The sequence below is a fragment of the Nomascus leucogenys genome, chromosome 7b (genome assembly GCF_006542625.1).
Source record: "Nomascus leucogenys isolate Asia chromosome 7b, Asia_NLE_v1, whole genome shotgun sequence".
Lineage (NCBI taxonomy): Eukaryota > Metazoa > Chordata > Mammalia > Primates > Hylobatidae > Nomascus > Nomascus leucogenys.
Genome location: NC_044387.1, coordinates 104877989 through 104891865, shown reverse-complemented (window position 1 = coordinate 104891865; position 13877 = coordinate 104877989). Strand labels below are relative to the sequence as shown.

Below are 13877 nucleotides of genomic sequence, written 5' to 3'. Positions count from 1 at the left end.
AAGATTTCACAATTTTGTTTAGCAAAGGGATTTTTCTAGAAAGTAAACTTTTAAAATGCAGTCTCATTTTAGAGAGTCGTTGTTGTCATTTAAATCATTTTTGCCACTGTAGTGGCTTGCTCCTGTAATCCCAGCTATGTGGGAGCTGTGGCAGGAGGGTCACTTGAGGTGGAGAGTTCGAAACCAGCCTGGGCAACATAACGAGACCCTGTCTCTACAAAAAAACAAAAACAATTAGTTCACCATGGTGTGTGTGCTTGTAGTCAGTCCTAGCTACACGCCAGAGGTTACAGTGAAGTAAGACCCCATCTCTTTAAAAAAATCCTTTGAAAGTGATTTACACATTTTCCTACTACTTCTTTTTTTCTTTCTTTTTTGAGACAGGGTCTTGCTCTGTCACCCAGGCTGGAGTGCAGTGATGTAATTATGGCTCACTGCACTCCTGGGCTCCAGTAATCCTCCCGAGTAGCTAGGACTACAGACATGTGCCACCATGCCTGGTTATTTTTGTTTTTTATTTTGGTAGAGATGGGGGTCTTGCTGTGTTACCCAGGCTGGTCCCCAATTCCTGGCCTCAAGGGATCCTCCTGCCTCGGCCTCCCAAAGTGCTGGGATTACAGGCGTGAACCACTCTGCCTGGCCCTACCTTTTCATGTCATGCAGAACACCACTTCAATAACAAGTTGCACGGGAGCCCCAGCCAGGTTTAGGGTTGTTTTGATCCTGTGTTAAGTTGCCCTTACAGTCCCGGCTTTCACAGCCTCTGCCTTTTATTAGGAGTATCCCCTCTTGGACTAGCTATCATATGTTTGTAAAGTACCTACCTCCTTAGGAGGCAGCCAGAGCAAGTGGGGAATGGGTGTCGGGAGCTGGGAGTCATAAGTCCCATGATCCATTATCTGTATGACTCAAAGGTCAAGTCACGCTTTCAGGATTTAACTTTAATCTGTAAATGTGAGGCTATTCACCTCTGGCTAAAAATAATAACTGTTTTCTGACCTTGACTCCTTTAATTTACTACATTTAATCTTTTTTCCAACAGTATTTTTGGAATTGTGTATAATGTGAGATACTCTTAAGGTTAAGTGCATGAGTATATGGACTGTAGGTGTTAGTGTTTGGCAGTTCCTAGACCTGTTTTTGCCTGACTCTTGGTCTAGATCAGGGATCAAGCTTGAGGCCTGTTTTTATCAAATTTTGTTGGAATATAGGCACACCCATTCCCTTACATATTGTCCTAAGCCCGCTTCACCAGGATAATTGAGTAGCTATGGCTGGGCACAGTGGCTCACAACTGTAATCCCAGCACTTTTGGAGGCCAAGGCAGGAGGATCACTTGAGGCCAGGAGTTCAAGACTAGCCTGGGCAACATAGCGAGATCCTGTCTCTACAAAAAAAATACAGCAATTAGCTGGGCATGGTGGGGCATGCCTGTCTGTAGTCCTAGCTACTCGGAAGGCTGAGGAAGGAGTATCACTGGAGCCCAAGAGTTCAAAGCTGCAGTGAGCTACGATGGCATCATTGCACTCCAGCTTGGGTGACAGAGCCAGACCATGTCTCAAAAAAAAAAAAAAAAAAAAAATAGAATTGAGTAGCCGTGACAGAAACCAGATGGCCCACAAGCCTAAAACACTTAATATTTAGCCCATTAAAAAAAAAGTTTACTGACCCCTAATCTAGATAGCAGAGGTTTTTTTTAGATAAGTGACTTCCAGACAGATATTTTCAATTATTTACAATAATGCTTTTATATACTAATAAATTACTAATTTGTTTAGCTCATGGGGTTTAAGGAATAATTTATGAATTGTGATAAATACTGTGCTTTGAGTTATATTTGCATTTTGTTGATTTCCCATCATTTCAGGGTAATTTTTAAGATTTTTACTCTTACCTCAAAGGATAAAATATTTCACAAAGTTAATAAGTAATTTTTAAATTATAAAGGTATTTGATGAAATTTTGAAGAATTTAGCGGAAAATGTAAAACATGGAAGTTAAAAGCCTGAACTTTGAAGTCCAACAGATGCTTTCCTTCCTTCTTGGCTGTGACACAATATTTGCATAACCTTCAGCAAATTACTTAGCCTCATGTCAGGTCATTTTCTCATCTGTATAACTGTTGATGTGAAATTGAAATGAAGACAGCCTGGTTTATAACATTCAACAAGTGTTAACTGTTACTGTGAGTTATAAAAATTGCGCTAATGTAAACAGAAAGCATGGTCATTTCTACCTTTGTAAAGCTATTATTTGATTTCTAAACAGAAAGATCATACATGGAAGCAAATCAATGGACTCTGGAATATCCCTGGACAACAGTTATAAAATGGATTATCCTGAGATGGGTTTATGTATAATAATTAATAATAAGAATTTTCATAAAAGCACTGGTATGTGTCTTACGTAATTTTTAATCCTTTTCAAATATTTGTGCCATTTACGTTTGATATAATATTAAAAGCAGTATTACTGAGGTATTAGACAGTAAACTGTGACACAGACTAGCTGTGAAGTAGAGATTGGGCAGGACCTACAGGTCCTGTGATACACTGTGAACGCTTTACTCTTCTGCCCAACTTCACAGCCTCCTCTTGCTGGCCTCCTATCTGTATGCTTGGTTGCTTCTGCCCTGACTTCTCTGTAGCCCTTGCTTCTTTTTCTTCTTTCTACTCCCTCTTTGATCCCAATGGAAGGTTCTCAAAAAAACAGTTAAGTGGTAGTATTTATTTTTTCCCCAGAAACTGCAAGACATATCACAAGCATTGCCTTATTTAATTTTATGACCTGGAAAGTAACGATAAGATTCTGAAAGGTTAAAGACCTTGCACAGTTACACAGTATGGCGGCAGAGCTAGGTCTGTGTGGCTCCAAAGCCCAAGCTCTAAATCCGTCTTCTGTTCTGCTTCACTTCCTTGTATCTTCATGTGCTCTGTTGGCTGTCTTCTCTTACCCTACGATACTCCCCATCTTAGAGAGACCTTTTTTTTACTCTGTTCCTTTTAATTCCTTTGATATTTTATCTCCTTCCCTTCTTCCTTAAATTTTGAATACATGTAGTTTAAGCTTGTACTCTTCGTTTGTTTCCATTCCTTCTTGAGTCTTTTTCTATTTTCTGTCTCTACTACTAAAACTGCTTGCTTTAAATTTACCACGGCCTTATCACCAGATCCCCCTCTCGATTTCTGTACTATGTACAACTTGAACGTAGTACTACATTTGAGAATGTTTTTTTAGAAATACAGGTAATAAAATCCTTCACAATGCCAAAAAAGCTAATTAATATTTGGTGTATTGTTATTTTTTCTTGGCAGTTCTTTTTAAAGCTTGATTTTATTCATAACGTATAAGCAATGTTGTATTCTGCTTGTTTCACTTAAAGTAATAGCATTTTTCATATTGCTGCATAATTTTCATATCTGTTATAATGATTATATAATACTGCACCCCAAAACTACCATTCACTTAATTTGAATAATTTACTGTATGAATGAACATTATGGCTGTTACCCTTTTAAATTGATGCTGTGATAATTCTTTGAATTGGCATATTAATCATATTAGAGTTAATTTTTAATTAGAGAAGCTGTAGTAGATCTAACGTGGGCCAGTACCTATCAGAGTGGTGGTGAAAATGGAAGAAAGCCAGGTTACAATGGGAAGACAGCAGGGTTTGTGTCAGATTAGTTATAAGGAGTGAGAAGAGAATAGTTGAAAATGGAGCTCTAAATGGCACCAGTTTTATTGCTTTTGGCTATAAGTTGAGCCTTCAACCATTAACTTAAAAACACAACACCTTGTTTACTTCTGCTTTAGGCATATTTGAAAATTTACTTCTAGATATTCTGCCTCACATTTCTAGTTAGGATACCTCCTTCCTATAGAATTTTGCACTGTTGGCTCTATTGTTTAAAAAACCAAAAACAAGCTTATCATTCCACTACCACCAGCACCTCCCCCCACATATTTAGACCAGCCATCTGGGTTTTGCCCAGTGAGCTCCTTTCCTACTCTGCAATGTAAAGGTCCGGTTCTCATAAGATCTCTGGCGGGCTGCTGTTGGGCCAGGCGCCATGGCTCACACACGTAATCCCGACAGCAGGAGGATCCTTGAGCACCAAAGTTCAAGATCATTCTGGGCAACGTAGGGAAATCCCATCTCTACAAAATAGAAAAAAGGTAGCAGGGTGTGGTGGTGCACACCTGTAGTCCCAGCTACTCGGGAGGCTGAGGTGGGAAGATATCTTGAATCTGGGAGGTTGAGGCTGCAGTGAGCTGTGGTTGCTGTACTCTAGCCTGGGCCACAGAGCAAGATCCTGTCTAAAAAATAAAAATAAAAAGGCAGCCAACACATCAGCACCAGAAGCCAGTGACCTTGTCACGCAGCTGAGATAATCAACAACATTTTGGAGATATGTGTAGACTTTCTGTATTTAATCTTCATACCCATCAAATTTGCTCAATTCTGAGGGATATTTCCCACCAAGATTTAGCATTTTGAAATCTGAGTGCATCATGCAGTCACTCTGTACATTAATGTGGAAGGTTCTCTAAAGGAATGGTAGAAAGCCCAGGAGCCCTGGATACAGTCCCAGCATAGCTTTATCACTTTGGACTGGTTTGTTAACTCTACTGCATGTCCCACATCTGCACGAGTGAAACTAGTAATAATACAACTCTCATGGCGATTGGAAGGATTAGAGATTAGCCATAGCAGAATACGTGATGAACAGTAATAATGTTTGGGCGTGTTCCTCGAAGACACTCTAAATGTTGTCATGCTATCTTAAAATTGTTGGGAAGTTAGAAGCAGAGAAACGCAGTTCTTCTGAGTGTGACAGATGTGTGTATGTATTATAGGATTGTATTGTTTTCTAGTTTTATTTTTTTAAACAATGATGATTTCCCCATGGCAACATTTTATCTGTGAAAATGACAATATAGTATATCCCATTATATAAGTTAGTATAGCTTGTCTAACCAGACCCCTAGTGTTAGACATTTGTTTGTGTTTTTCACTACTAAACAGCCATGAAAGAGATCATTTTGGCTATAACACTGATAAGGTTATATTATGAAGTATCGTATAAGCTACAAAATTGAAGAAATTTTGTGTCACCATGTTCAAAATAGTTAGAATTCTCTTACCATTTAAAAGGAAGAATTTATTGTGGACTTTTGAATTGCTGAGTAGTTAATTTCATTTCAAAGTAGTTATTCTTTGTTTTCAATACAATTAAAAGTAATTCTTTCTGTTCCAAGGAATGGCATCTCGGTCTGGTACAGATGTCGATGCAGCAAACCTCAGGGAAACATTCAGAAACTTGAAATATGAAGTCAGGAATAAAAATGATCTTACACGGGAAGAAATTGTGGAATTGATGCGTGATGGTAAGAAGAAACAATTAGAAGAATGAACTTCATTGTACAATTAATTTTATACTATGGTCTAGCAATAATTATATGTATAATAAAATATGAGAATTGTGGAATTATACTGTACATAACCTTAATCTTACATACTTTAGTAACAAGTTTAAGAAAAGTTATTTATGCCAATTTCCTAAAATGGTTTGAGATGTGTTGCCATGCCCCAGGTTAGGTTAAGATGATCTCTTAGTTTTATTCTCAGTTTCTTCATCATGTTCCTATACACTATATCTGAAGTTGTTGAATAAAGTCATGGATTTTTTTTCCTTTTATTTCCAAATGTCTTTCCAGTTTCTAAAGAAGATCACAGCAAAAGGAGCAGTTTTGTTTGTGTGCTTCTGAGCCATGGTGAAGAAGGAATAATTTTTGGAACAAATGGACCTGTTGACTTGAGAAAAATAACAAACTTTTTCAGAGGGGATCGTTGTAGAAGTCTAACTGGAAAACCCAAACTTTTCATTATTCAGGTAATGTCTAACTGAGTGATTTGGTTATTGACGATTAAGCATGGGTTACTTTTCTCAATTTTAAATTATCCAAAGGATAATTTTTTTCCTGAAGCTAATGAACTACTGTTACTTTTCATTTATTTACCACTTAAAAGATACAGAGTAAATTTTAGTTTTATACTTATATCAAAAAGGCTCAGCATAATTAACATCCTTTTTTTTTCTTTTTTTTAAGACAGAGTCTCGCTCTGTCGCTCTGTCGCCCAGGCTGGAGTGCAGTGGCGTGATCTCGGCTCACTGCAAGCTCCGCCTCCCGGGTTCACACCATTCTCCTGCCTCAGCCTCCTGAGTAGCAGGGACTACAGGCACCTGCCACCATGCCTGGCTAATTTTTTGTATTTTTTTTTAATAGAGACGGGGTTTCACCATGTTAGCCAGGATGGTCTCGATCTCCTGACCTTGTGATCCACCCGCCTTGGCCTCCCAAAGTGCTGGGATTACAGGTGTGAGCCACTGCGCCTGGCCAATTGACATCCATTTTTACATAGCATTTCGATTTTATGGAAATAAGTTATATGTTCACACACAAATTTTTATAAATAAATATTTATTTTCTAACACCCAGGCCTGCCGTGGTACAGAACTGGACTGTGGCATTGAGACAGACAGTGGTGTTGATGATGACATGGCGTGTCATAAAATACCAGTGGAGGCGGACTTCTTGTATGCATACTCCACAGCACCTGGTGAGAAAGTTACTCATAATGAATGTTACATGTTGATTTAAATGAATTAACTGTGACTAATCATAGAGTTATGCAATGAAGAGTGTGTTTCAGGGACTGTCAAGATTTTGATATCCCTAAAGATATCAAAACTTGTCTATATTTTAGGGAACCTTCATCAACGAGAAGTCTCAAAAAGTTGTCTTTAGCCAAAAGTTTGGCTAGAAAATATGTATACATAGCTGGGAGCAGTGACTCACACCTGTAATCCTAGCGCTTTGGGAGGCTGAGGCAGGCGGATCACTTGAGGTCAGGAGTTCAAAACCAGCCTGGTCAACATGGTGAAACCTCGTCCCTACTAAAAATACAGAAAAATTAGCTGGGCGTGGTGGCACACACCTGTAATCCCAGCTACTTGGGAGGCTGAGGCAGGAGAATAGCTTGAACCTGGAAGGCAAAGGTTGCGGTGAGCCAAGACTGCACCACTGCACTCCAGCCTGGGCGACAGAGCGAGACTCCGTCTCAAAAAAAGGAAAAAAGAAAATATGCGTATGTAGAGTAGACTAGCACAATATCATTCATTGGACTTAATATCAGGTAGAATATTATGCGGCAACAGGGGCCAAGTCAGAGCTTCCCCTGCATCTTAGAGAAGAAGAGAGGTGCATTTCTCAGGAGTTATTTGAAAGGTAGTAAATAAAAAAGATAAACATGACTACAAGAGGATAGATGTGGAGTGGGAGAAAATAAGGTAAAAAATGATACATGAATATGCCATTAACCTCCACGTTTTTACTGTTCTGCTGCACATGTCATCATCTAAATAAATATTTGTTGATTATACCACCATTTACTTACACAACTAAGGGTGTCAGAGAGTTTGGAAATTTAAGGTAAATGTATTCTTAAGCAGTGTTGCATTTTAAAATATGCTCAATATGGTTTATCTTATCCTCTAGGCATCTTTCCAAGCAAAGAACCTCTAAGTTGAAAGCAATGGATCTAACAGTTAACCTAGAAAAAAAAGTATGATAAATACACTATTTTCCCTTTTTGGACCTTTTGAATACTCGGTAGTGTGTTTATTATACTTTATTCAGATGCTCTATAGACAAGTAGGACACTCAAAGCAATTTATTTCTTGGCTAAGTCAGTATTAAAATAAGGTGAAATCTGATTGGAACACTGTGCTACTTATAATGATCCTTTTTATGCATCTTTACTTTTGCATCTTACCTTCTGCGTGTTTGCTGTTCTCGCCTATTGAAAGGGGAGTCCAGAAAGTAAAACTTTCAATAATTCAGTGTTCGTGAAGCTGGTCCCCGGCCAGCTTTGCTGAAAGCAGGGGGTGTACGCATAGCGCACATTCTTCCTTCTTCATCATCATTTCTTCTGAAACCAAAGGTGTCTTTCTTTTTTTCTTTGTATGGCTAATAAGACTTGTGTAAGTTTATGCTTATTTTTGCCTTTGTGACTACATAACAATTTATAGAATCAACTAAAATCAGCTATCCGTGGTATTTTGGTTGTATTTTGCCTTTTAGGTTATTATTCTTGGCGAAATTCAAAGGATGGCTCCTGGTTCATCCAGTCGCTTTGTGCCATGCTGAAACAGTACGCCGACAAGCTTGAATTTATGCACATTCTTACCCGGGTTAACCGAAAGGTGGCAACAGAATTTGAGTCCTTTTCCCTTGATGCTACTTTTCATGCAAAGAAACAGATTCCATGTATTGTTTCCATGCTCACAAAAGAACTCTATTTTTATCACTAAAGAAATGGTTGGTCGGTGGTTTTTTTTAGTTTGTATGCCAAGTGAGAAGATGGTATATTTGGTACTGTATTTCCCTCTCATTTTGACCTACTCTCATGCTGCAGAGGGTACTTTAAGGACATACTCCTTCCATCAAGTAGAACCACTATGAAGCTACCTCAAACTTCCAGCTAGGTAGTTGCAATTGAATTAAATTAGGAATAAATAAAAATGGATACTGGTGCAGGCATTATGAGAGGCAATGATTGTTAATTTACAGCTTTCATGATTAGTAAGTTACAGTGATGCTGTGCTATGAATTTTCAAGTAATCGTGAAAAAGTTAAACATTGAAGTAATGAATTTTTATCATATTCCCCCCACTTAAGACTGTGTATTCTAGTTTTGTCAAACTATAGAAATGATGATGTGGAAGAACTTAGGCATCTGTGGGCATGGTCAAAGGCTCAAACCTTTATTTTATAATTGATATACAAAGATGGCTTAACTGCATTTTTAGACCATTTATCTGGGATTATGGTTTTGTGATGTTTGTCCTGAACACTTTTGTTGTAAAAAATAATAATAATGTTTAATATTGAGAAAGAAACTAATATTTTATGTGAGAGAAAGTGTGGGCAAACTAACTTGACTTTTAAGGCTAAAACTTAACATTCATAGAGGGGTGGAATTTTAACTGTAAGGTGCTACAATGCAGCTGATCTACCAGCATAAATACCTTCTGATTTGTCCCTATGCATATCAGTTGAGCTTCATATACCAGCAATATATCTGAAGAGCTGTTATATAAAAACCCCAAACTGTTGATTATTAGCCAGGTAATCTGAACAAATTCTATAGGAACATATGAAAGTACGACTTAAATAATAAAAAGTGGAATATAAGGAAAGCAATAAATGGATGGGCTGAGCTGCCTGTAACTTGAGAGCAGATGGTTTGAGCCTGAGCAGAGACATGACTCAGCCTGTTCCGTGAAGGCAGAGCCATGGACCATGCAGGAAGGGCCTACAGCCCATACACACTGGTGTGTGTGGATGATGCTGCCAGGGCACCATTGCCAAGTAAGAAAGTGAAGCAAATCAGAAACTTGTGAAGTGGAAATGTTCTAAAGGTGGTGAGTCACAATAAAAATCATAGCACTCTTTGTAGCAAAATTCTTAAGTATGTTATTTTCTGTTGAAGTTTACAATCAAAGGAAAATAGTAATGTTGTATACTGTTTACTGAAAGAAAAAGACCATGGCATATAGGACTCTAGACAACATCCAGCCGGAGGCCAGAGCTGAGCACCGAGCCCGGGAGGCAGGCTCCAAGCCTCAGCAGGTGCTGAGCCGTCACTGCCCCAAGTCTCACTGGCTGTCAGTATGGCATTTCACGGGAGATTTCTTGTTGCTCAAAAAATGAGCTCGCATTTGTCAATGACAGTTTCTTTTTTCTTACTAGATCTGTAACTTTTGTAAATACACATAGCATGTAATGGTATCTTAAAGTGTGTTCCTGCGTGACAATTTTGTACAAATTTGTTATTTTCCATTTTTATTTCAAAATATACATTCAAACTTAAAATTACCAATGTCTTCGAGTTTTTTGTTGCTGTTGTTTTTGATGTTGTGCTACTAATTGGAAGTTAAAATGTTTTTAATCAGAAGCTTGATTTGGAAGGGTCAAAGAGCCAGAACCCTAGCCTAGTTTTTTGAGGTGGTGGCAGTTACTGAACAGGGCAGACAGATGGCTTATGCTTCCCAAGTCCTCGCAGAAGGTCCTGACCCTAAAATGACTACAATGCCAGGAGATACTTTGTTTGCATAGATCTCAGGCCTTAAATGTGACCATATGTGTGAATTTGAAACTTTTTCCACAAGATAAATTTTAAATGTGTCTAATGGGAAGAACAACCTAAGAGAATATACAACAAGCCGTTGTTGTTTACTGATGGCCTCCTCTGGGCGCTAGGATTTTGACAGAGGAATTTGCTGTCTTTTTACTTCATATGCTTAGAAAAAGAATATAGGAAAGTGGGGTTGTGGGTGATTTAAAATTTCTTCCAATATTTCTATAATGAAAATATATTACTTTTAAATCAGAAACAAAATAAAATTGTCCGAATTAGGAAAAGGGGACTTCTGTTTCTGAGGAGTAAAGAGTAGCATGAATGAGTTCTTTAAGGCCATATGAAAGCGGTGGTTCTATAAAGTGTTGAGGATAATCTGGCTTATTCTAGTCTCCCTGTTAAGTAAAGAGGTTTCAGATACAAAGGAAAAGACCAGCAACCCAATAGGAAAATAAGCCAAGGACATGAACAGACAGTTCACAGAAAAAAGAAAACCCAAATGTCCCTTAAATTCAATAAAGAGCTTGATCTGCATCATAATAAGAGAAATGCACATTAAAGTATCATCCATCATCTATCAGACCGGCAAAAACCCCAGTTTGGTAACATATTCTGTTGGTAAGATGTGAGAAATGTATACTCTCCCATTGATGGGAGTATGATACGGTAAAATTATCTGTGGAGGGGAATCTGACAATACCTATCAAATTATTTGTTCTTTGAAGTAGCAGTCCCATTTCTTGGAATCCAGCCTATCCATACACCTATGTGTGTACAAAATTATATATAAGCTTTTCATCACAATGTTGTTTTGGTGTTAAAAAAGGGCAGCAACTCAGCTGTGAAGTGTTATGGGAAGTCAGGGACCCCGAACGGAGGGACCTGCTGAGGCCGTGACAGAGGAACAGAAATTGTGAAGATTTCATGGACATTTATCACTTCCCCAGCCAATACTCTTGTGATTTCCTATGCCTGTCTTTGCTTTGATCTCTTGGTCCCATCATCTTCGTAAGCTGAGGATGTGTGTTGCCTCAGGACCCTGTGATGATTGCGTTAACTGCACAGATTGTTCGTAGGGCATGTGTGTTTGAACAGTGTGAAATCTGGGTACCTTAGGAATAGGATAACAGCAATTTTTCAGGGAACAAAGGAGATAGCCTTAAAGTCTGGCTGCCTGTGGGCCAGGCGGAACAGAGCCATATTTCTCTTATTACCGAAAACAGATAAGAGAAATATTGCTGAATATAAAGTGTTGAGGAAAATCTGGAAAATATAAAGTGTTGAGGAAAATAGGGAATATTAATAATTAACAGCCCTGGGAGAAGAATGCATTCCCGGGCGGGGGGCCTCTAAAATGGCTGCTGTGGGGGTGTCTGCCTTACGCAGTTGCAGATAAGGGATGAAACACACCCTGGCCTCCTGCAGCGCCCCCAGGCTTGCTAGGATTAGGAAATTCCAGCCTGGTGAATTCTAGTCAGACTGGTTCTCTGCGCTTGAACCCTGTTAAGATGTTTATCAATGACAATGCGAGCACAGCGGGACATGGAAGTTCATTAGTGATTCCCGTTTCGCCCTGACCTTGTGATCCCGCCCTGACCTTCTGCCTTGTGATCTTTCGTCGCCCTTGAAGCATGTGATCTCTGTGACCCACACCTTATTTGTACACTCCCTCCCCTTTGAAAATTGCTAATAAAAACTTGCTGGTTTTACGGCTCAGGGGGCATCACGGAACCTGCCAACATGTGATGTCTCCCCCGGACACCCAGCTTTAAAATTTCTCTCTTGTACTCTTTCCCTTCTCAGACTGGCCGACACTTAGAGAAATAGAAAAGAACCTATGTGAAATATCGGGGGCTGGTGTCCACCGATAGTGAAGGAGACAGGTTAGATACACTGGAGCTTCCACACAGGAGAGAGGGAAGGAACTGGAGGAGAAGGTGAGTTGAAAGATTTGGCGGTTTCATCGTCTGGGAAGTGAGGAGCGCCTCTGCCCGGCCGCCCCGTCTGGGAAGTGAGGAGCGCCTCTGCCCGCCACCCACCGTCTGGGAAATGAGGAGCGCCTCTGCCCGGCCACCCACCGTCTGGGAAGTGAGGATCGCCTCTGCCTGGCCACCCCGTCTAGGAAGTGAGGAGCGCCTCTGCCCGGCCACCCACCGTCTGGGAAGTGAGGAGCGCCTCTGCCCGGCCACCCCGTCTGGGAAGTGAGGAGCACCTCTGCCCAGCCACCCATCGTCTGGGAAGTGAGGAACACCTCTGCCCGGCCACCCCGTCTGGGAAGTGAGGAGCGCCTCTGCCTGGCCACCCATCGTCTGGGAAGTGAGGGGAGCCTCTGCTCGGCCACCCATTGTCTGGGAAGTGAGGAGCGCCTCTGCCCAGCCACCCATCGTCTGGGAAGTGAGGAGCACCTCTGCCCGGCCACCCATCGTCTGGGAAGTGAGGAGCACCTCTGCCCGGCCGCCCCGTCTGGGAAGTGAGGAGCACCTCTGCCCGGCCGCCCCGTCTGGGAAGTGAGGAGCGCCTCTGCCCGGCCACCCCGTCCGGGAAGTGAGGAGCGCCTCTGCCCGGCCACCCCGTCTGGGAAGTGAGGAGCACCTCTGCCCGGCCGCCCCATCCGGGAAGTGAGGAGCACCTCTGCCCAGCCACCCCGTCTGGGAAGTGAGGAGCACCTCTGCCTGGCCGCCCCATCCGGGAAGTGAGGAGCGCCTCTGCCCGGCCACCCATCGTCTGGGAAGTGAGGAGCACCTCTGCCCGGCCACCCATCGTCTGGGAAGTGAGGAGCGCCTCTGCCCGGCCACCCATCATCTGGGAAGTGAGGAGCGCCTCTGCCCGGCCGCCCCGTCTGGGAAGTGAGGAGCGCCTCTGCCCAGCCGCCCCGTCTGGGAAGTGAGGAGCGCCTCTGCCCGGCCGCCCATTGTCTGGGAAGTGAGGAGCGCCTCTCCCCGGCCACCCATTGTCTGGGAAGTGAGGAGCGCCTCGGCCCGGCCGCCCTGTCTGGGAAGCGAGGAGCGCCTCGGCCCGGCCGCCCCGTCTGGGAAGTGAGGAGCGCCTCTGCCCGGCCACCCATCGTCTGGGAAGTGAGGGGTGCCTCTGCCCGGCCACCTATCGTCTGAGAAGTGAGGAGCGTCTCTGCCTGGCTGCCCCGTCTGGGAAGTGAGGAGCGCCTCTACCCGGCCGCCCCGTGTCTGGGAAGAAGTGAGGAGCGCCTCTGCCTGGCCGCTCTGTCTGGGAGGTCTACCACTGAGGCCAGAAGCAATGTGGGGGCTGGACGTGGTGGCTCACGCCTGTGGTCCCGGCACTCTGGGGGGCGAGGCGGGTTGATCACTTAGGGCTAGGAGTTCGAGACCAGTCTGGCCAACTTGGCGAAACATGAAAAATACAACAGACAAACCAACCAACCAACTCAGTGACAACAAAACAGGTCTACCCTGGAGTCATACTCTAATTTTTTCTATTTTCCCCCCTTTCTGATCCTTTATCCCACTTTCTTTTTCTTCCTCTTCCTTCTCCCTCTTCTTTGTCAAATAGAGGATTGAGTTATTATCACTGATCCATATAAAGTCCCTCTCTCATTTATTTTAACTCCCACCCCCCATTTCTATTCCCCGACTTCCCATGTGTAACCTTCCTAATATGTTTGATACGCATCTTTTTGTTTGTATGTATTTTTAGA

General features: G+C 42.0%; 1 protein-coding gene across 4 annotated transcripts in view; it reads left to right on the top strand.

Annotated features, from left to right (window-relative positions):
* Positions 1 to 13877, top strand: part of CASP3 (caspase 3) — a 32344-nt gene that overhangs the window by 10855 nt on the left and 7612 nt on the right. For 3 of the 4 annotated variants that reach the window (XM_030816380.1, XM_003271472.4, XM_030816378.1), the window contains exons 3-7: positions 2269 to 2393; positions 5263 to 5391; positions 5722 to 5897; positions 6505 to 6625; positions 8149 to 9945. In XM_030816380.1, coding sequence (XP_030672240.1) covers positions 2269 to 2393; positions 5263 to 5391; positions 5722 to 5897; positions 6505 to 6625; positions 8149 to 8378 — 781 coding nt within the window. In that variant the 3' untranslated portion in view covers positions 8379 to 9945. Of the gene's footprint in view, positions 1 to 2268; positions 2394 to 5262; positions 5392 to 5721; positions 5898 to 6504; positions 6626 to 8148; positions 9946 to 13877 lie in introns of those variants that run through there. The other variant, XM_030816379.1, reaches the window with a different exon arrangement.